This window comes from Anguilla anguilla, chromosome 7 (genome assembly GCF_013347855.1).
Source record: "Anguilla anguilla isolate fAngAng1 chromosome 7, fAngAng1.pri, whole genome shotgun sequence".
Classification (NCBI taxonomy): Eukaryota; Metazoa; Chordata; class Actinopteri; order Anguilliformes; family Anguillidae; genus Anguilla; species Anguilla anguilla.
In genome coordinates this window covers 28,626,276-28,649,210 of record NC_049207.1, presented here as the reverse complement: position 1 = coordinate 28,649,210, position 22,935 = coordinate 28,626,276, and the positions used below count along the sequence as shown (strand labels likewise).

General features: G+C 40.2%; 1 protein-coding gene across 3 annotated transcripts; it reads left to right on the top strand.

The window, feature by feature from the left end:
• Window positions 1-9,576: 9,576 nt before the first annotated feature.
• Window positions 9,577-20,623, top strand: zgc:113229 (uncharacterized protein LOC550612 homolog). 3 transcript variants are annotated; one of them, XM_035424647.1, is made up of 7 exons: window positions 9,577-11,000; window positions 11,939-13,821; window positions 13,955-14,109; window positions 17,369-17,720; window positions 18,017-18,182; window positions 18,435-18,604; window positions 18,918-20,623. In XM_035424647.1, the coding sequence occupies exons 2-7, from the start codon at window positions 12,496-12,498 to the stop codon at window positions 19,092-19,094; spliced, it is 2,346 nt and encodes a 781-aa protein (XP_035280538.1). In that variant the 5' UTR covers window positions 9,577-11,000; window positions 11,939-12,495; the 3' UTR covers window positions 19,095-20,623. The 3 variants fall into 3 exon arrangements, with proteins under 3 accessions (XP_035280538.1, XP_035280539.1, XP_035280537.1); XM_035424648.1 differs by having other exon boundaries at window positions 17,300-17,720; window positions 18,435-18,478; XM_035424646.1 differs by having other exon boundaries at window positions 17,300-17,720.
• The last annotated feature ends 2,312 nt before the right edge of the window (window positions 20,624-22,935 follow it).

Below are 22,935 nucleotides of genomic sequence, written 5' to 3'. Positions count from 1 at the left end.
CCTGTCTCTCGGCCCGTTTCAGTCTCTGTGTCAGTCCGTTTCTGTGTCTGTCTCAAGCCCAGTCTCTTGTCTGAGTCCAGTCCCTTTCCTCTGAGTCCAGTGTAGTCTCCAGTCTTGAGTCCAGTTCAGTCTTTTGTATCCTGTTCCGTTCCGCCCGGTTCCCCTCCTGTGCCCGGACCCCGTCCGGCTTCCGTTCCTGTGCCCGGACCCCGTCCGGCTTCCGTTCCTGTGCCCGGACCCATTTATTATGAGACTACAAATCGCATTTTTTTCCTGTCTACGTTTTTCTAAATTACTGAAATATGACGTGTTTTTTTCTCCATCCCCTATCCACTTGGCTCTGGACCTTATATATGCTCATTTGTTAGTAAGTTTGCATTAAATTTCCAATTACCTTTGGATTTATTAGTTTTATTCTTATTTGTTAATTTCAAATTAATTATACAGTGGTCACTTACGGGGCTATTTGAAATATTGGTTTCAGTGACATACTTTAAGATTGAGTTTGATGCTAACCAGTAATCAATCCTTGATTTGGCTTGTCCATTAGGCTTAAACCAAGTGAACTGCCTTATATCCCTGTTTAAAGTTCTCCAGATATCTAACAATTTATTATTATTGATAAAATCCCCAATAGTTTGATTCTTATGTTCTTGTGAAAATCTAGATGGCCATTTATCCAACCACTCATCAGGAGTCAAATTGAAATCACCTCCAACCAATATATAATCAGTAGGAAAGTTTGCGTTTAGTTCCTTAATGACTGTTGTCACTTGATGCAACAAGTTTCTGTTTTTATGATCATTACTATATCCATAAACATTAACCAAAATAATAAGAACGCTGTCAATGTCAAGAACACATGCTACCCAATGTCCGTCATGGTCTGCCTTATCAATTATGACTTTACCAGGACATCTGTTGAAACATATACAGTCCCCTCCAAAAGTATTAGAACAGCAAGGTCAATTCCTTTGTTTTCGATCCGAATTTCAGCTTTTATTTCCTGGTATTTTTATCTAGATTTGTTAAACAACTTAGAACATATCACCTTTTGTATCAGACAACCCAATTTTTAGGTGACCAAAAGTATTGGAACATGTGACTGACAGGTGTTTCTTGTTGCCCAAATGTGTCCTGTTAGATTGATTGGTTAAACAATAAATAGTTCTGAATGTCTTCTCTTGGTTTTAGCCTTGGGTTTTGCCTGTGAAAACTGCATTTGTGTTATAAAACATAAACTAACATGAAGACCAGAGAGCTGTCTTTGGGAGAAAAGCAAGCTTAGAAAAGAGGGGAAATCGATCAGGGCTGCGTTTCCGAGTTTCGATGTACCTTAACGTTTTACGAAGGTTCTTAAGGTATACCTTCTTAAGGGAAACCGCTTTTTTACGAGTGTTTCCCAGATTATACCTTAAGGCACCTCTTAAGGTACAACGTAAAGGTACATCGTAAGTTGGAGCTGGCCTTCACTGAGGTGCTGAAAAGTTTATTAATCGATGCCAAGCGAATCGATTGTCTCACTTGTAAAGGCTTGTGAATGACGTTTTAATATAACAAGTGTTGTCATAATCATTTTACATCAATCTAATATTGCAGAAGAGGAAGCTATGCCTACTAGAGATCATCTGCTAATCTCTTTAAGAGTCCGTTAAGACGAGACGTTGTGATAGTTTCAATAAATACGTACATTTAGGCTACAAAGGATAAAATTTAAAAAAAGCATCAATCGGGACATATAAGCCATAGTCTGGGACTTCGTGGAAGCCCAGGGAAAAGGACATAGGCTACATATGGGTGAATTATTTTGTTCTTATTGAAACAAAGGTCTAATGTTAATTTGTTTCTGTCACGCAATATATAGGCAACTGTAGCAGCATATCACTGCACTGCACTGATTCCCGCAAACTTTTCTCTGCAATGCAAAAATGATCGTAGATGAAAGGCAAAAGCGCGTCTGTGGAAATTGACCATGATGGATTCTGCCTTATCAATAGGTCTACCTGTTAAAGTGATTTGTTCATCCACCTTAATTTGCTGTTGGATAATCTTCAGTTTAACCAAGAATATCATTATTGTGTTGTTTACCGAAAATCGTAAAACAACATGGTAAGAAAAATGTTCCGTAATGTTGATATTTACCCTGTGCTATTTTGTTTTATATAGGAGGCGTGAGCTAAAGGAAGGGGATGTAGATCATTTGGCTATGTTTGTCCATTATGAGCCACTGTACCTGTATGTGTGTTTATGGTTAGCCAATCAACGTGTTCTAGTTTGGTCATGCAAGTAGACTCACTCAACGTTGTTTTTGCACACACAGGTTTTATATTCTTAATAAACCGGCGGTTTGTTCCAATTCAGTGTTTATCATTGACTCACACACAAACGAACTAATTTCTACAGGGTATGCAGTCAGAAAAGCCATATCCTAATTTAGCGCCAATACGTATAAATTAAAAAAAACTTTTTTTTTTCTTTTCACAAATTGGATTAGTATCATGGATAGGCCCTATACTTAATTACCATCATGATGTGGATAGACAGGTAAAACGACAACATTCTCACGACGTGCTATGCACAGAAACGTTGATTGGAAAATTAATTTTCGTAAAAAGTTAATATTAAACTATCTATGTAATTTTCGCATGCAGATGTGCTACTAGATGCGCACTGTAGTACAACTGTCGATTTGAAAAGCAAAATGTTGGCATAATAAGGCTGAAACCGCGGAGCGCAGCGCTAAGGGACAGCTTACGAGTGCCCCAGACCCCCCTTTTAAAGGTATACCTTAACTAAGGTATACCTTAGTTAAGGAGACGCTGGGAAACAGCTCGAGAGCTAAAGGAAGAGCTTAAGGGATAACTTACGACGCACGTAGCGCTAAGGAGACTCTGGGAAACGCAGCCCAGAGCCATTGCACAAGCATTGGAGATAACTTGTACGACAACTTGGAATGTCCTGAAAAAGAAAGAAACCGCTGGCGTACTGAGCAACAGATATCGAACAGGTCGACCAAGGAAAACAACAGCAGTTGATGACAGAAACATTGTGAAAGCTGTGAAGAAAAACCTCAAAACATCAGTCAGTGACATCACAAACAATCTCCACAGCACAGGGGTGAAGGTATCTCAATCAACCGTTCGAAGAAGACTTAGAGAGCAGCAATATAGAGGCTACACCACAAGATACAAACATCAGTAGTAAGAATTGGAAGACGAGATTACAATTTGCAAAGAAGTACAGAGATGAGCCACAAAAGTTCTGGAACAAAGTTTTATGGACTGATGAGACCAAGATTAACCTCTACCAAAGTGATGGAAAGGCCAAAGTGTGGAGAAAGAAGGGATCTGCTCATGATCCAAAACATATAAGCTCATCTGTGAAGCACGGTGGAGGAAGTGTCATGGCTTGGGCTTGCATGGCTGCTTCTGGAGTGGGCTCACTAATCTTTATTGATGATGTAACTCATGATGGTAGCAGCAGGATGAATTCAGAAGTCTACAAAAACATTCTGTCTGCCAACTTACGGAGAAATGCGTCCAAACTAATTGGGAGGAACTTCATCATGCAGCAAGACCCAAAACACACTGCCAACACAACAAAGGATTTCATTAGGGAGAAAAAGTGGAAGGTTTTAGACTGGCCAAGTCAATCACCAGACCTTAACCCAACTGAGCATGCATTTCACCTCCTGAAGAGGAGATTGAAGGGAAAAACCCCCCGAAACAAACAACAACTGAAAGAGGCTGCAGTAAAAGCCTGGAAAAGCTTCACAAAAGAAGAATGCAACAGTTTGGTGATGTCAATGGGTCGCAGGCTTGATGCAGTTATTGCAAGCAAGAGATATGCTACCAAATATTATAATATTATATAAGTGTTATTTGCTTTCATTTACTTAAGTACTCTCCCAATACTTTTGCTCACCTAAAAATTGGGTGGTCTGATACCAAAGGTGCTATGTTCTAAGTAGTTTAACACATCTAGGTGTAAATACCAGGAAATAAAAGCTGAAATTCTGAACTCTTGTCTCATGTTCATCTTTTTATTTCAACCCCAAATGTATTCAGTGAATTGCAAAAACAAAGGAATTGGCCTTGCTGTTCCAATACTTTTGGAGGGGACTGTAGCTACTCCTGCAGAGCGATTTGTTCCATGACTAAAAAGGATTTTGTCACCCCATTGTTGAGTCCAAAACTTAACGTCTGATATATCAGAGTGTGTTTCTTGAAGAAATATGCAGTTAGCCTTTTACCCTTTATAAAATAGGAAAACAGCTTTGCGTTTAATAGAGTCTTTGAGTCCCATTGTATTAAAAGAAGAGAAAGAAATGTCAGTTTTCAGCTGGAACACAGAACACATAAGAAACACTGTAACACCTTTTTAAGAAAGGTTTTAAGGAGGTGGAGTAGAAAACCGTGAGATAGAAGTCCCATGATCAGAACTTTTCCACAGTGTGTGTTCAGTTCAAGTTTAATGTTCAGCCCAAACCTGCAGACACTTCCATGTTGCGCTTGCCGTCGATGAAGCCGTACGGTCCCCTAAAGCCCGCTGCCTTGCCTTCTTTCCTTGCCTGCTCGATTCTTGGCCACAGCGCTTGTCTGGACTGCCAGTCCTCTTGCGTCAGGTCTTCTGCGAAGCGGATTCCTTCTCCTTTGCAGACTGGCGAGGTTTTCGTTCGCTTCCAGATGTCATCCCTTACCGCTCGTTTAGCAAAGTGAATTATGATTTGCCGATGCCTGTTTTCTATCACCCTTCCAACTGCACAATGTCGACCGCGTCTTCCATCTTTGCCGCCAGGTCAGGTGCGATTTTGCACAGGAGCTCCACAACCTCCGCTCTGACATTCTCGTTGAATTTTTCTTTTTTACCTTTTATGCAAAGACACCATCTTCTTTTGTATCTTTCTTGGTTCAGTATGCGTCCCTTCATGTCATCGTTTTCCTTTCCGAGCATTTCCATCTGTTTTTCTACTTTTTTACTTTCATCTTACATTCTTTTAGCTCCTCTGAGTTTAACTGCACCGTTTTAGCTATCGCTGCTAGCATGGTGCTATGCTGCTGCATCTGACTGCTAATTTCCTCCATGCGGTCGTCCACACGTTTTCCCAGTGAGGTGACAGCGTTCAGTATAGTTTCCGTTGATGTGTTTGTAGCCTCTTCTGAAGACGTACCTTTTGTATGTAGCATAATTATGCTCTCGATCGTCTTCAGTATGTTTGAACGGGAGGGTTTTAGATGCTGAAGGTTTCTTAATTTTTATCGTGTTTTAGGCTGAGTTCGGGGGGAAAAAAATGTAAAAGTGGAGTTTTTTGCCTTCAATAAATATTACATCTGGGCTCAGTTTGCAGAGCTCGGAGGGATGCGTCTGCTCAGCACACCATCCAACCAGAAGTTCATGCCAAGGCGGGCGTACGCTGAGGTCCACTATTTCGTCATTTTGACCGCGCAGACCACAGTGGAGTCCGGTCCGTGTATGCTACGTCTGGACCGCATGCGGTTCCATTCATACTACAATTGAGGGTCTGCGTCTGTCTGGCGTTCCACGCATGCGCAATCCCCAATCTACACTCCATTCCAGTGCCATTACCAGAGTGAATGCGTATGTGAATGCAATGATAAGGAAATTTCGGTTACGCTGACCTATAAAACGTTATTCCAAAAGCAAAATTAGACATGTTATACATCGTTAGAAAGCTTATACTCTCACCTACTGAATGAATTGTCAATCAAGACAGACTGTATTAAGAACGGTGACAATGCCGTAAACAACAGATGTGGTATTATGCACAGCTATTTTGGAAGGTACCCAGGCATCACAAATGCGCGTGTATTTCACAACCGGATTGTCCAAGACAATATATGACCACTCAGTCTCAAAAGGGACATCTCTACGCGTAAATCCAATGGGAAGGTTGTATATCTATTCAATATTTAGTCCCAGATATTGACTGTAGAATGTTATCATTTTTAAAAACTTTGTCTCTTTTATTTCGTTATTCAGTGAGCAGCGTTTTCGCTGCCGTATTGGCATATCTTAAGGCTATTGACGGGTTTATCTTGTTGCTATGAAGGAATACGATTTTTGAGTGGTGAAAGAATATTTTAATAAGTTTTTAAAAATGATACCATGTCATTCTACAGTCAATATCTGGGACTAAATATTGAAAAAATACACAACCTTACCATTGGTTTTACGCATAGAGATGTCCCTTTTGAGATTGAGTGGTCATATATAGTCTTGGACAATCCGTTTGTGAAATATATGCGCATCTGTGATGCCTGGGTACCTTCCAAAATAGCTGTGCGTAATACCCAAGCGGCCAAAACCAGACTTCGTTTTTGAAGCTCATTTCCTGGTCTTGTTGTTCCTGGTTGCTCACTAGCGCCACTACGGTTGACTCCAGTATAGGTGTTTTCATATACGGTTTCCACGTAAGTCTACGGTACAAATGCGGTCAAAATACAAAGTCAATAATTTTTTCTCATGAGAACAAATAGTCACAATATGTGTATTTTATTCGTCTTATGACTGTCCATGGGTCGATTTCATGATTTATTGTGTCATTTGGGCACTGTTATAATATTTGTTGTGGACCAATGAGGTACAGTTTGCATCACTTCCTGATTACTGCGGAGGACTAAGCTACAGTAGGGGCTACAGTCTATGGTCACAGGGTGGGAGGTGGCGCCTCTTGGTCTTGACATTGTGGCTCCGACTACGGTCCACCTGTGCGAAGTCAGAAAATGCTGGCATCCCATTTCGTAGTGATTTCATTATGGCGTGTGCTATTTACAGCTGCACTAGACGACCATAAAATAATCCTCCTCTGAAGTTTTTCGGTAGCTGAGTCATTTTTGCTATTTCCTTTAGCCTATTTAACCAAATAATTAGTTGGCAGAAAGCATAATCAGCTTGCTATATTTGGTAGTCCAGTAGCCTATGCTAAAACAGTTCGCAACTTCGGCTACCAAGCCATTTGACTAGCTAGCTAACCCTAACCGGAAAATATTCAATTTTTCAAACGTGTTTGACGGCTTGTCAGTCGTGTACATTCCGTAAATGTCTACCTGGGCCATGCTTCACGCATGTGACAAAGCTACTATAATCGCGATTTTGGGATAAACACTGCAAAATTTGCAGTTTCATGAAGCGAATTAAGAGTCTTTATTTGCTGGATAACATACAACACACGATGAAATCTCACACACAGAATTTAACGAAAATAACCATCTTAGAAAGGAACGTTTTTAGCATTTAAGAGACCGACAAGAGCATTTAAGACAGTGGTTCTCAGAATCGGTCCTGGGGGCTCCTTGCTTATATTGGCTTTTCTCCATTGGTTTTGATGATCTACAAGAAAAAAAAAAATAGCCTAATAATAATTAGAAATTCAATGTACATTATTTTTGTCTTCATGCACCAGGTGGAAATCTTGCTGTACAGAGTGCGTTGTCATATTTACACGCTTGCAGATCAATTATTAAAATACTTGGTAGATTTGTTAATCACCGCTGACAGTGTTAATTTTTATTTGGTAAAAAGTGACTTGCGAACGATCGGTCAGCTAGCGTCACCCAGTAAGTGAACACCACAAACGGCGATGGAGCAGTTACTGGCTCATTAACTGACTGTGGCGAAAACCTATGACGATAACTTGCTCGGTTAACAGCAGGTCTACCAGACAGTTATATGAAAATTAGCCTAGTCAAATCACCAGTAGCCTACACATCTCTGATTGATTGACCATCAGTGTAGTCGATGTTCTTCCCCTGTGGTTCATATTGCTAATGCGTGACCTAACCACGGATAGCTTACCTAGCTCATTGGCAAGCTGATATGCTAGCTAAGCATATTCGTTTTGCTGAGAAACATAAATTGAAGATAACTGAACATAATTGTATTATTAATGTCATACATATAACGTGATTACATGACACAGTAGCCTACAGTCACAGATGGAAATTAAACTCTGTAAACATTTGATAATATATTTTAAAACATAACGGCAGACAGTCAGCTAGCCTCAAGTTCGTTCTGCAATCGTTCGTTCAGGTTGATGGGTTTTTCCGCACCGGACTGTCAATCACATTGTAAAAATCACAGAACCGCTTAACTCTATGGTTTTGGCTCCAAATCGACAACATGGCCACGCCCGCCATTGAGCTTCAAAACGTGTTTTAGAGACCCACGGAGAGTCAATGGGTGACAGTAGCTTTGTCCATATTTTTTACAGTCTCTGGTAATACCACATTTGTCGTTTACGGCATTGTCGCCCTTTTTAGTACAGTCTGGCTTGACTGATAATTCATTTATTCAGTAAGTGAGAGTATAAACTTTTTAACGATGTATAACATGTCTAATTTTGCTTTTGGAATAGCGTAACCGAAATTTTCTTATCATCGCATTCACTAACGCATTCACTCTGTGGTAGCAGTAAAAGACCCTGCACCTAACAAAACGTTGTCAATGATTATTCGTAATTGGAAAATACTATTATTATTCAGGACTTCTGGTCATAGCTAAGCCATATGTTTGCTGATAGACCTATCAGACATAGTTTTCTGGAGCAAAACAGAAGCGGATTGAACTGTATCGTTGATTTGCTGTCTCCATCTACTGAACACAAATAAAATTTCTACATTGCTATACTGCTCAAAATATTTAGGTTATACGCATTATTTTTGAAATTGAGGGTCTTTAAATAGGTTAGTGGTATTATATAATGTGGATATTTCACACTGTAATGTAAGCGTTAGTAGTGTAATAGTTTTTTGTGATGCATGCAACAGTGATGACAAGAGTGTTGGAACATTGCCAAAACGTGGTGGACGGTTGAAAATTTTTTTTATATTGTCTCATCCCCATACAAGAAACCATATGAGAGTACAGAGTATTGAAATACATTCAAGAGTTCATTATTACACATTTAGGTACTGTACAGCATTGTGTGACAATATTTTTGCATTATTTTTAAATCTGATATCAATGTTTCATCTTAAACCTTCATAAGGGGCTCATTTATATGCTTTACAATGGACAAAAAGCATTATATTCCTTTTTGGAGAGATTTTGGAGAAGTTTCTGGACCCCTAGCTATTTTACACCACTGTACTGACAGAAGGCTTTGAATTACCACTTGAAAATTATGCAACAGTGAGTTTATTGAGTAAAAACAGTTGATTTGTAGTGAAATTTGTGAATTTGTTGTGATTTACAGCAATGCATAATTTAGACATTTTTGGTAGATTTGGAGAAGCTGGGTACACTGCGTAGTTTTTGCTTTATAGATCTTTAGTAGTTCTACATACCCACTCTTAGATTTTATGAACTTGTGTTCAAGAAGTTTTTGATCCAGGACATGCATACTTTGACCTGCTGTATATATGCAATCTCCCAGTATTTCATTGCGAACTAAAAAAGAGCAAATTCATTTTAGATTTTTTGCCTAGACGATTGCATTTGTGGCACTTTTTTTCTTCCAAAATTATGAATATAAAGTAATCTAAGCTAGTATTGTAAATGGTACAAATGTCTTTCTTCATTTAAGCCATTTTTAAAGTCTCTGTGGTGTCCACATCTGGAGTTATAAAGCTTTAAATAGGGTACCCCCTAAAAGGGCAAGGGTTGGCCAGATTTGGCATGTGTTCTAAGGGGTTAATCTTCCTTGATTCCCTCTTACTCATTACACGGCTTTAGTGTTTTTAGGGAGTGGCACAGTTGGTATACATATTCAGGGGAGATGGGTGGTGTGTGATTGATTGTGTTGGGCCGGTCTGGGCCAAAATGCCAGGGCTGATTTTTTGTCCCAGTCCAGCCCTGAATATAGGTATCACTAGGGGGCGACTTCATATCCAGTGGCAAAACTGAGAGCTTGGCTGCGTCCGAATAGTGAATAAATTACGTCCTATGTCTTTTCCTAACCACTTTTCCTTGACCTCGATGGAAAATGTCATGAGGTAAATGAAAACGAGTCAATACTGTATTAAGATGACAAGCTCATATTTTATTACTACACATTGTTTACATACATAATATAAAGCAGACTGTATATTTCCATGTGAATAATAACTTAAGTTAATATTGATGAAATATTTTGCTTTCTTTCATGCGCTGTGCATGCTTTCAGAAAAAAGCAGGTAGATAAATCCAAGCCTAGTGAATTATATTTGCTGTTATCATAGCTATTTATGTGGGCTATTTTGTTTGAGATCAGTGGACTGTTAGCTAAAGGACTTCATCATAGGGTAAAATGTCTAGCAACCACAGCGAGGTTATTTACTGCTTCAGAAAGCACCTGGTTATGTTAGCCTTACGTCTACTAATTTCAGAATTTGGGTGTCTATCTCAAAACAGTACCTAGTCAGCTAGCTAGCAACAATAACCAAGAATGCCTGATAGAGTGCATGATGCTTTTTGACTGTAACGTTGGTGAATTATGGCAAAGCTACGCAGATGGTAAGCTTGCAAGTAAGATTTAGAATTTTACTCAAGTTATCAGTTAGGTAGCCACTAGCCAGATAGCTAACTAGCTTTCCGAGCATGATAGTTAATCGGTTAGCTAGCTTCAAATACAAATACAAGTCTTTCTAGCTAGCTTACAGCCAGCTTTTCCATAAGTAATATGAGCTAATCAAATGTTACAGTCAAGTGTGGCTGAATACTTCTATAAAAATATCAATTATTTTAATTTGCAAAAATGTTGGAAGCCACATAAAAAATATTCTTTTCACAATGAGTAACCTGTTTTTTCCCAATAAAATCCTGTGCGAGCTTCTTGGAAACATCGATAGTCAATTCCACAGAACTTCAGCAGTGAATTCTGAACTCACCCCTGCGCCTCATGTCATTGCTCTACATTTTACCGGTTTACTGTGATCCTTCACATTTAGGTACCCACTGTGCATGCTGTGGTGCAAAGAAGCGCCATAGTCAGACATGGCAACCTCCGTGAACTGGATTAATATGCCAATGAGCAGCTCCCATATGAATCAATGGCACTGGTAAGCGAAAGCTGTCTCCAGTTCTTATATATCTTGATAGCAGACCTGGGTAAAATACATATTTGTTTTGAATTCAAATATTTTTCTATGCTTTACTGATCTTGTCTACTGTATTGGAAGCAATTAAATACTCTCAAAAAGTGTAAACTCTGGCTTCTGGTCATATTGGCAGGCTCAATTACACCAAGCAAGATCAACAGAGCACAGAAAAGTATTTGAATCCAAAACAAATACATATTTGCTTGAGTCTTTTGATTTCTTATTTAAAACAGTGTATCATCATGCAGGGGAAACACCGCCATGTACCATACTGGAGTGTGGTTTGGGATTTGGTTTACTTCGAAAGCATATGAGGACAAGTTGTCATTTAATCAGCTGTCATTTACCACGACAAAATCTCTATCTTAGATCACACCCTAATGGCTTATAAATACAAAAACGGTTAAAATGAAAGAAAAAACCTTGGCTTCACCTTGATGCATATTTCCCATCTATTTCCTGATTAAATCCGGGTGCAGCTTGTTGTTCTGTGAAGCTACTGGCCAAGAACTTTAACTTGGAAAATGCTCTAACTCCTGATATTCGTAAATAATTCTAATACAAAAATTAAATCTCACACACACACACACACACACACACCATGCACACATGGGACTCCATATTTGTGAGGACGCTGAAATATCAGCAAGGAAGCCCCTCCCTGATTGCATTAATAGAAACAAAAGCAGCACAGGCATCACCGGGACAGCAGGAAGACGAGATTAAACCGGTCTAGTCTCTACGTCACATGACTTTCCTGTCAGTCAGGTTCCCTACGAAATGTGAGGAATGCATTTCTTTCCATTCCATAGTTCTGATACAGAGAGACAGAGAACAACAACCTTTTAATAAAGAACACTTATGCTATGCACTTCACAACAGTCTTTCTTCTTTTGCAGGCATGCAATAGTGTGAGCTGCTGAGAGACCAGGTTTAATTCAGCTTGGGCTGAGTCTGCACTGAGAGAGAGAAGAGAGGGGGCGAGTGAGAGACCAACCAAGAGAGGCTGAGTGACAACTTTTCTCTTTCTATCACAAGGCAAGTAAAAAGGATAAGTGAGTAGAGAGAAAAAGAAAGAGAAGGATAAAACTACATAGAAAGAGAGAGAAATAGGGTGAGAGGGAGGCAGGGACACAGAGATGTGCAGGGGGAACCAAAGGATTTAGAGTTAGAAAAGAGTGAAGAAAGAAAAAGACAGGAGAGTGGAAGAGTGCTGCTGTACAGGCAAGACACAGAAAGTTAATGGATATTACCGCAGGCAGACTGAGACACAGACACAGTTGATGAGGCGCACACACAGCAGGTGAGGGGCACAGATTTGGGGGGTGGGGGGAGCAGACAGACACAGCAGGTGAGGGGCACCGCAGAGCAGGTAACGGGCACAGACTCGAGGGGTTAGGGGCACAGAATCTGGGGTGAAAGGTGTTAGCCGCCCATCCTGTCCAGTCAGTTCCAAATGTCTCAAACAAACTCAGGCACAGACACAAAGTCTCTGCTTCTCTCCATGCTGCAGAGGATGCAGATCACCCCCTCTTTGTCCCCTGCCTTCTCCACAGAGAATGATCAGGGCAGACAGCAGTCGCTGCAGCAATGGACAGGCACAGAGGGAGGTGACGGGGGTCAGCTTCGTCCCAATCCAAAATGGGACAGGGGTAGATCTGATGACATAGGGGCATTTCACCCCACCCTAGCTGTGGAGGGTCAGAAAAACACAAATGGGGATTCTGAGGATAATTCTGAGATTTTTGGTAATCTGGGCAGTTCTGTCCCCCTGGATGCGGACTGGGACCCCATCAGTGGCATTCCTGGCTGGGACAAGAGACAGACCCTCCCTACTCCTGCCCCTCTGGATGCACTTATCCAAGATTGCCAAACGGGCAAGGAAAATCAGACACCGGAGACCCTCCCCACACAGTGCCCTGTCCTGACCCCTCTCTGCGCACATTCTGGGAACAGTGTCCCATCTACAATGTGGGATCACAGTCCCAAAAGGGACGGTCAGCACGAACTTCTCCATTTGGTGGATGACAAGGCCAGATGGGACATGGGGTGGTCACTGGACACTTCAGGTATTTGGAGAGACCCCATGCAGATGTCTCCTTGGGTGAGGGGTATGGGACCCCCTCCTGGTTCAGAACAGGGAAGGATCAGTGAGGGGGGAGAGATTACCTTCCCCCGCCCATGCATGAATATTCCAGAACAGGACTGTACTGGTGCCAGCAACCCAGCTGGACCTCTGGAAAGAAGAGGGGCAGATACCTTCCAAGACAAGAGGACAGTCGGTGACCCCATTGATTTGCCTTCAGCTCTGAAACAGAGCAGAAATCCTAAAGCTGCCACCAACTTTACAAACCCCGTTGATACCTCTGGAGGCTCTGATTCAGGAACTTGGAACATGGTCAACGTGGGTGATGATGATTCTATTATCTCAGCACAGACTCTCGGCCGGGACATGGCGGCCGGACTCCCCCCACTGGGCCAAGATTCTAGGTTGGGTAAGGGAAGAGCCTGTGGTCTTGAGGTGGATTATGGTGGCACTCCAGGCATTGTGGAATGGGATAATACCCTGGAAACTCTCACACCTCATCAGAATGTGTGGGAAAATACATTCTCCAGGAAGAAGAGGAGAGAAACAGAGTGGAAAACAACCACATGGACTGAGAGAATAAAGGAGAGATGGAGGGAAAGGCATAAGAATTTTGGGAAAAGAGGTGTGGGCCAGAGGAGTGGGGCAGGTGTAAAAGATGAGAGGAAAAGAGATGTGGAGAAAGAGGACCCACAGGTGAGTCTGATATTATTGCAGTTTTTCTCTGGATTTCCAGTGCATATGATTTATACGTATGTAAATATCCCCCAATTCCCCACAGGTCTGCTGTGATTTACAATTAAATATATTTTACCCATTTGTGTTACAGTTCCGTCATTTAACCTGGCATCGGATTATGGATAAAAATTCAAGTGACACACCTACTAAGGAGGAGCAGTTTACATTTCAGCCACCAAGTAGAGATTGGCCAAACAAAGCCCTTCCCACTCAGTCAGAAGGGAGTACTAAAGGATGTCACATGAGGTAAGACAACAGGAGCCTAATTATCTAACTGTCAGAATTTACCTAACCAAGGCCTCTCTGCATCTGGTTTGTCAGGAATGCAGAGTTGAGATTCCTCAAGAAGTTGTCATAGCAAATTCATAAGTTCACTCTAATGTATAAAATGAGTTTCGGGCCATTGCAGTAATTAAAACGTCTTTGTCAACATTCAGGGGCACTACACTAACAGACTTTTCATTTATTCAGGTCATGCATACAGTATGCATTTCACATTTGCATGCCACCCTTAATAGTATATTTATATAGCATGTGAGGTAAAAGGCTATGACAGCACTATCCACTTTATTTTAAATGTACCTTTACCCCAGTTTGTGTCCCTCTGAATTCTCTATCAAAGTTTCACACTGATATACAGGGTTACCAGAATATCTGAGGTTCCTTTCCCCCAATATATTTCTAAAAAGTTGACAAACAAAAAATTCAGTATCATACAAATTTTCCAAGACCTTTCTCCTTAAACATCCTGTTAAAATTTACTACATTTAAAACATTTCTTATATTGCAGCTCTGTTGCAGTAGGAGACACCCATTAAAAGGCTCAGAAACAATATGGGATACTTACACATCCAGATTACAAGGTGCTAAGAAATGCATATGGAGCAACCAGGCACAAGTAGTGAGGGAACCACGAACTTACAGATCAGAAAATATAGGTAATAAGGTACAGCTTCACAATGGCGTATTTTAGCTGAGGAATGGGACACAACACTAATGGAAAAGGTAAAAATTTGTGACATCACATACAAAATTAACGCATCAGGCATAATAAAACAAAATTCAAAACTTTTTATACTAAATGCTAACTGATAACTTCAATAGAAGTCATGCATCTGTTCAATGAAACAAATATAATTTCATGTTATATCTGAAAATAAACAAGACTAGTACAAATGTGTAAAACATATTTTAAATCCCATCTGCTTTCCAGAGTGTTATGCATCAGAAGATGCATTTGTTCATCGCTGCCCCATGCAGCCCTCAAGGGAAACTGATCTGACTGTGGAAGATGTGTATACTGACACCCTTCTCCAGCATCCTGTGTATGAGCTATAGGCTATTCGTGCAAATTTCAGCCTGCTTTCAGGAGTTTTAAAACTCTATACAATGAGGGGAGACACAATTATTGCATGCTTTAATAAATTATACGAAATACTTAATCAGCCTAATTTACATAATTATACAACTTATCCTGTTTTAGCAGTATACATGCATAAACACATTTAACAATGCTTCAAAAGGATAGCCGCAGAGTAACATAATCCCCACAAAATACATCCCAATTTTGACTTATTGTGACCATTTAGTAAATACGATGTAGATATTGTGACCTTGTAGCAACAACTTCTGTGTCGCAAAAAGCAGTCACAGTCCTTTAGTAAATCTGGCACTTAAACTTCAAAATCTCATGAAATAGTTGGCGAGGGACGGAGGTAGTGATTCTAACCTTTTCTTGGGACCACCTTTTTTCCCCGTTACAGAAAAACTACTACAGATCTGCTATGTTTCTACTGAAATTAAACATCTGCCAAAGTGAGAGAATGGATTCATTACACATGTAATGACACAAAGGACATGCCTTTTAACCTCATGACTTTTTGGAAAAATTTTATTATTGCCATGTCCTGTGTTCAGATAATCATACATGTTCACTCTGTGTTGTATTCCCATAGATAGACATGGCCTCGTTTTGCTGGTTGCAATTGTTTTTAAGAGTTTAAGTGAGATCTCTGAGGAAAGAAACCAATACAGTATATACATATTTTTTCCTCAAAGATATATGGAATTACAGCATTCCGTTATTAGTGATGGGAGACTAAGGGCTCCTGAAAAATAGGTGGAGCTACCATGTGCTGTCAAGGACTCTAATTCTAAACCAAAGAACAATCAATGAATCCATCTGTCAACCCATCAGAACAAGATACTTGATTGGTTGTTTGAGTCATATGATGTCCTCGATTAAGGCCACCCAGTCAGTATGTGACAAAGTGGCTGGGCCGAGTTTTCACTTGATTTCAACTGGGTCCTTCCGGCAGGGCTGCCAACCTGCTCATTCTAATGGTGCGTCCAGCCGGTCCTCGTCAACAAGTAAAATTGGAAAGTTCCAAGTTTGCCACCAGGAAGTTGCATTTGAACGGCCAACAAAGTAGTAAATACTGGTGGTAAACTCTAGCAAGTTCCATGATACTGAAGTTAACCAGTTCTGAATGATGACTGACCTCAGTAGCTGTACAATGGCAACAATGCAGCAGGTTAACGGTAAATATATCCATATAACTTTCATTTATCTACCTTATTATGTTTAAGCAGAGTTGCCAACTTTGGTGAGGGCATGAGATTTATTCAGGGTGGTTTATGTACGTTTTGTGTGCTGCTAATGGCAAGACACAGCAGAATTGCTTGCGTCCATTATTTATGTCTTGCAGTGGGAAATCTCATTGGTCCATCTTCTTGACATCTCAGCAGACATATGTATTGTTCACATGATAAACTGACCAGTTGCCGATGACCAACCGAACACAAAAACCTACAACTTGGTCATATGCTTTTTTTCCGACTTTACAAGTTGACGAGACCGACCATATGCAGCATTATGCAGCAGCAACAAGTGGTGATGTTCCCTCCCGGTCTCCCATCACATGGCCAGGAGGGAACCCGGCATCGGTAAATGAGCACACCCAGTGCATTGTTGCCCTGCCCATTACAGTGCTCATGAAACCTTACTCTTACATCACATGTATTGTATGATTGTAATTGTATGTCTCTAGTCTGGAATTAACCCTTTGAAAAGTAGGTTTGTATTTTTTCAGAATTTTGAGTCAGTGTTCTAGAGCAGTGGTTCTCAACCTTGGTCCTGGGGGCTCACTGTGCATGCTCGTTTTTGTTCCAACCACAATTGCAATCCCAGAATTTTCACAAACTGTTAATTTTTCTTAATTAGGTGCTTTTCACATCAGCATTATAGTGTTCATTTAAAAACCTTCTAATCACATATTTGTGATCTTACACATTAAATGGTAAAGCAGTTACACAAAAAGCAAGTGAGTTAGGCATCTATGATTGCACTGGCTTGAAATAAATGAAAGGAAATAATTGTTTCTAATATTGCATTTCCTACACCTTTGATCTGTACTTTGAATTAACTTGAATTTAGTTTTGCTCCAACCAACTTCATAGAAGAGATCTTTGCAGGGGAGGAGTGGTCTAATTTTCTGTCTGTCAGAAGAAGCCCCATACGCATGGAGACCACAAGTCAATCAGCAATAGGGGGAGATTGCTACACTCAGCTCAACCAGAAAAAAGACCAACCAGAGAGAGAAATGCAAAGAATTCTATTGGAGTGCAGGAGTGTAGATAGCCAATGGGATTTCACACCAGGAGACACCAACTGTACCTTGGACAGAAACACCCAGAAGATGTATGCAAATTCTCATCCAGCAACCAACAAGGAGGCTGTTGAACACATTCTCATTCAGCCCAGGGCTAGTTCTGGCTCATGGAGGTCTTACCAGGTACAGGCCACAGACCAGTCACATGAGAGTATTCCAGAGTCTTCTTCCAACATCTTTACAAAGGTAAAACACACTACCATTCTAATGATGCTGCAAAGATTCTAGATCTAGCCAATGTAGTAATGTTCATAATATTCTTGTGTGTGAGAGCGAGTGCATCTGAGCAAGTGTGTATGAGTGTATGAAGAGAAAGGGTGTGAAAGAGAAAGAGACTGAAAGTGTGTGTGTGTGAGAGAGAAAAAAGAGAGTGAGTGCAGGTGTGTGTGTGTGTGTAAGTGAATGAACAGGTATTTTAAATATTATTAGTTGGGTTATTTGCATCAAAGCTTCTCTCAGTTCTTTTAATCTGTTTCCCTCAGCCAGTGGAGGTTCTGGAAAATTCTGCCCAAATGAGCCGGGTCAATTCAAACAGGAAGAGAGATCACTCCTCAGGCACAAGAAACGACAGAGAGTCAATGCTGCGGGGTGAAGGAGAAAGGGTGGCGCTAGGAGGAAGGGCGGAGCCCAGAGAAGGGAATTCCACAGGTAGGAGGTGTAGAGGCTCTGGGCTGAGATTTTCTCATTTATTAATTTCTAAGTCCTCTACTCTTTTCAAATGACTACTATGCAGCCTATATCTTCTGACCAATATCCTCTGGCTTGGATACGTATAGTTTGCTCTGATGTAAGGTTTCAATACAAAAATGTTTGTTATAAAATACAACTCTTGATTATTTCAATCAGCTGTAGCCTTTTCTTTACAACAATGCACACAACACAATATTTCCTCCCTCTTAGTTAATACCGGCTTGCAGGCAGCAGAGGGCACAAACAGGACAAGAGTGAGTACGATACCTCTGTATATTTGTCAAGACTCATCGCTGCCCCTCTCGCCACGATCTGCCTTGCGGTCCTCTGCAGTGCATGACTCTGAGTCATCCACATCCAGTGAAACAGTCATTAAGAAGGTGGGGAGCCATTAAAAAATGATACCTTTAACCTGCCACGCTGTAACAGATAGATAGACTGATATGGTATTATCCTTTGAGAGAATATTTTTTCCAGAGCATATACAGGTGACTTCACTTGACTTCAATGTCAAATGTGCATAAAAAGCTACAATTTCATTCACAACCAGTTTGCAACAAATGACATATTGACAAACACAGGGCTAGAAACATAAAGCAGTTGCATTTGTGGTTTAAAATTCATGTGAATTAAAGGACAGCCACCAGTAAGTTCCTCTGCAATGTTGTGATGAGCCAGACCTCTGTTTTTCAGAGGAAGATCGGAGACGGCAGGGCAGACACACGCCGCGTTCGGTTTGCCGAGCAGCCAGTGTTTTTGCCTGATCTTCAGCCATTTGAGTTCAACACTCCTGAAAGTGCGGAGCAGCCCTCTCTACATACCTGGATCTTGGCCCTGAAAGAAAAGACAAAACGGAAACCCCGACACTAACTATGGAGCAAAGACCTTTGTAATGTAGTCAATTCAAATTCCCCAACCCTACCTCCTTTTTTCTGTGACTAGGAGCTGAAACTCACTGGGATCCTGGTAAAGAAGAGCATTCCAGTATGGCCATTTAATTTTTTCATCTGTAGTCTGTGTCCTTCTGTGGTTTACTCACTGGATTCTAGGAGTCAAGTAATTGTGCTATTGACACTTCTATGAGGCTAAAATATTAAATATGTTTTTATCTGCATCTTCTCTAAAAGCACAATAACATTTTTTTAAATATGCAGAACAAAATTAATTTTCTGCAACTCATATCGCCCTTAGCTTCCATTGCAACAAAAAAATAAATAAATAAATAAAAAACAACCCCTTCAAATACACCTACAAGTGTTTCCAAAAGCTAGATGTTTGAGCAAAGATGGGGCGATGTGGTTTTCAGTGAGAAAGGCACTTTTGAGAACCGAAGGTGGAAAATTCAGGTTCAGAAAGTAAACGTCCTCCCCTGTATTTTGTTTCGATCATCTTGATTTGCTAATTATCACAATTCTTCAGCCAGGAGGAATTAGGCTAATTAGTGAAATCAGCTGGCTGAGTTCATGGTAGGAGGAACACCTGACAGGACTTTTACTTTTTGACGCCTGGGCTTTCTACCTCTGTCGAGAACATACTAGATCATCCTGCTGTTAAATGTATGACAATATCCACTGTTCACATCAACCTAAAGCTCACTTTGACCAGGTGTTCCTCCTGTGCTGTCTACACAGTAGACAAAGATATCCGATGTTTTAAACTGTTTAAAGCTGTGGGGCCTGCGGGGTAATTTGAACCAAATGACAAAAATACACATTGGATTTACATTGATCAGCAACTCCAATGAATATCAATCCAATTTTGAACTTACATCTTATACCAAGAGGATAAATTTAGGATCTTGAGATGACCTGTGGATGTCTCACATAAACTAATTATTGCCTTGGTTAAGTATTGGAAGGTGGACGGAAGAATTTAGTTGCGCTAATATTTATTGTAAAATTTCCATGCTGGTGGATATAGATACCCAAGCCAATGAATTACATTTCCCCTTTCTTTTTGGTTGATGATTCACTCCTTGTGGGGATCTGAAAGGGGATGGTAGTTTCAACTTTTAAAAAATATTATTATTGACTTTACTCATGCTGAGGTCTGCACTGGTGTGATACGAATGTGGTTGTCATTGTTTATTTTGTGTGAACAAAATGTCTTTTAAGTGAATCATAAGGAACCTGTTGAAACCACAAATTTGGTGCTGTGTTGCGTTAAGAATTTTATTAAGGGTTTTAAAAAAAAGGTGTAATACAGAAAAACACAAGCATACAAGCCTGTACTGATGAACAGAGTGCCTTCATTATCATACACTAATTTACTTGTGTTCTGATAAAAATAACTTCTTGCAATAATATGCCAACTCACAATAATAGCACAAAAAATGGTTGTCCTTCATAATGTCGTTATGTCACTTGTAACAGAAGCAGGATGAAATAAGCTACAAATAATGTTTGATACTGAGCATTTTCTATTTTATTCACTCATGTTGCATAAGTTACAGTGGTGTAGGCAAAAATGAATTTGTATGCCTGTGAAAAAGTGGGTAGGCTGAGTAGGTAGATCTTTTTGGAATGCATGCACTCACATGCATCCACACTCACTTTGCTTGTTCCGGTGCTCCTTAGAGTTACCCTATGACACTACTCTATTCCTAAAGACAATGTGGTCATTATCCTAACTATTCCAACTCTATCCCCTTATGGTGGTACATAAAACGTATAGGGTATATTCCTACATCATTTTCACCACATGCAGTACCATATATTTCCAATGAAGGGTAGAAGGGTGAAACTGATGTAGGAACAATCCCATGCATTTTGAAATATGGCGGGTGGTCTTTATTTTTTTTTTAATATGAAAAGTTCTACAGGTCCTGGAGCACCTGTTAAGATAGACGTCATCATGACATCATGAACACCAGTACGTTCCAAGATATTTAAATAACAAAACAATGCACCCCCCCTCCCAGTGAGCTTACAACATTTCCATTTTCATTTAAAAATTTAACTTTTAAATGCAACTCACTTATGATTATCTGCTTATATAAGTACAGATATCATATAAAGAAATATTAAGTGTTTATAGACAAGTTTATACAGTTTAAAGCATTTTTAATCATTTTTCAATCAAAAACTAGTTTAAGCAGGTGTGTCCAAACTTTTGACTGGTACTGTAGTTATATAAATAAGTTTTTTTTCCTTTTTTGAATCAATGTTACAGCAAGCCTAAGTACACAACAAGGAGCAAGTACACACAGGCTTCACATAAACTCAAACTAATAACACCCCTCCCACTGAAGCGTGTGTCTGCTCATGACAAGCACAACATATTAGCCCCAATTGAGAGGAAATAACTGAATTAAAATTTTACAGCTAAGATTTAGTCTACGCAATGGGAGAAAGTCGAGGGGGAAACAAGACCCACAAACTTAAACCCATACCAGTAAGCATCCTACACCACAGAATGCCCACACACAGGCAGGAAATCATCAGCTCTACAACTTTAGAAGGCAATAAAATAATTTTTTTTTTAATTTAAGACATCTCGAGTGACAAACATTAACAACCTGTTAACAAACAACACAACACATTTAATGACCACATTATAGTGTGCCATGTGCCACATTGCCATGGGAAAATGAAAAATGTAAAAAAAAGTAGCTATATAATTTGAGTATAATTCACGGCTTGTTGCGGAGGAGGTAAAATAACACATACTAATTTGAATGTACTTCTTTTTGTACAACTGACAACCTTACCACAATACTAGCCTTGTTTTGTAACTGCATAAAGTACCTTTTTTTGATGTTCCAGAGTTTAAATCGGCCAAGGTACACTGATGACACACACTGAAAACAAATCAAATGTATTGTCGTAACCCCTTTGCACGATACCAAATCTGGCCAATCCTCACCCATTTTGGGGGTGCTGGCTTGTAACTTTGGATGTGGGTCTCACAAACTTGGAAAATGGCTTAAATGAAGCAAGAGAGTGCCACGAAAGCAATTATCTTGGTGAAAACAATTTGAAATAAAATACTATCAAAAGAGATCACTATCAAATGTGTATAAAAAGCTACAATCGAATTCACAACCATCCTCCATCCATTATCTATACCCGCTTATCCTGAGCAGGGTCGCGGGGGGTGCTGGAGCATATCCCACTGTGCATTGGGCGAGAGGCAGGAATAAACCCTAGACAGTGTCACAAGTCGAAGTTGGGTGGACCCAAATGCAGACAGCGAAGCGGCAAAACTCCCGTAGGAGATGTTTAATGCAACACAATACAGCAGGCAGTCTCGTAGTCAGTTCGTGCAAAAGATCAAAACCAGAAAATCCACCGAGGCAAAAGTACAAAAACAGAAGACAAAATCAAAATCAAGAAACAGGCAAAGGTCAAAACAGGAAATCAACAAAGCAAAGACAGCAGGCAAAAATTATTGGTCGGGAAAACAGGCAAGATCAAGCACGAGACAAACTGACAAGAGAAAACCGCTGGAAAGGCACTGTAAACAGAGGCACATTCTGGCACTGAAGAGCAGGGGAACAGAGAATATATACTATGTGAACCAGGTGAGTGAAATGAGAGATAATTGAACACAGCTTGAAAATGCAAACAGGGAACAGGTGAATGAAATGAGAGTGATTAACCAGTGCATGAGAATGCGGTCAGAACAGGTGAGAGTGATCAGCTAAGGGGAGAGAGAGTTAGAGGAAACCACGCCCATACTACAAACCGAAACAATGATCGTGTAGGAGAGA

Bases quoted from the DNA above. Each gene is read 5' to 3' on its own strand.
- zgc:113229 (XM_035424646.1), top strand. From the start codon at position 12,496: ATGTCTCAAACAAACTCAGGCACAGACACAAAGTCTCTGCTTCTCTCC. The intron at 13,822-13,954 runs GTGAGTCTGATA...TTTGTGTTACAG, and splicing joins TGGAGAAAGAGGACCCACAG to TTCCGTCATTTAACCTGGCA. The intron at 17,721-18,016 runs GTAAAACACACT...TGTTTCCCTCAG, and splicing joins CTTCCAACATCTTTACAAAG to CCAGTGGAGGTTCTGGAAAA.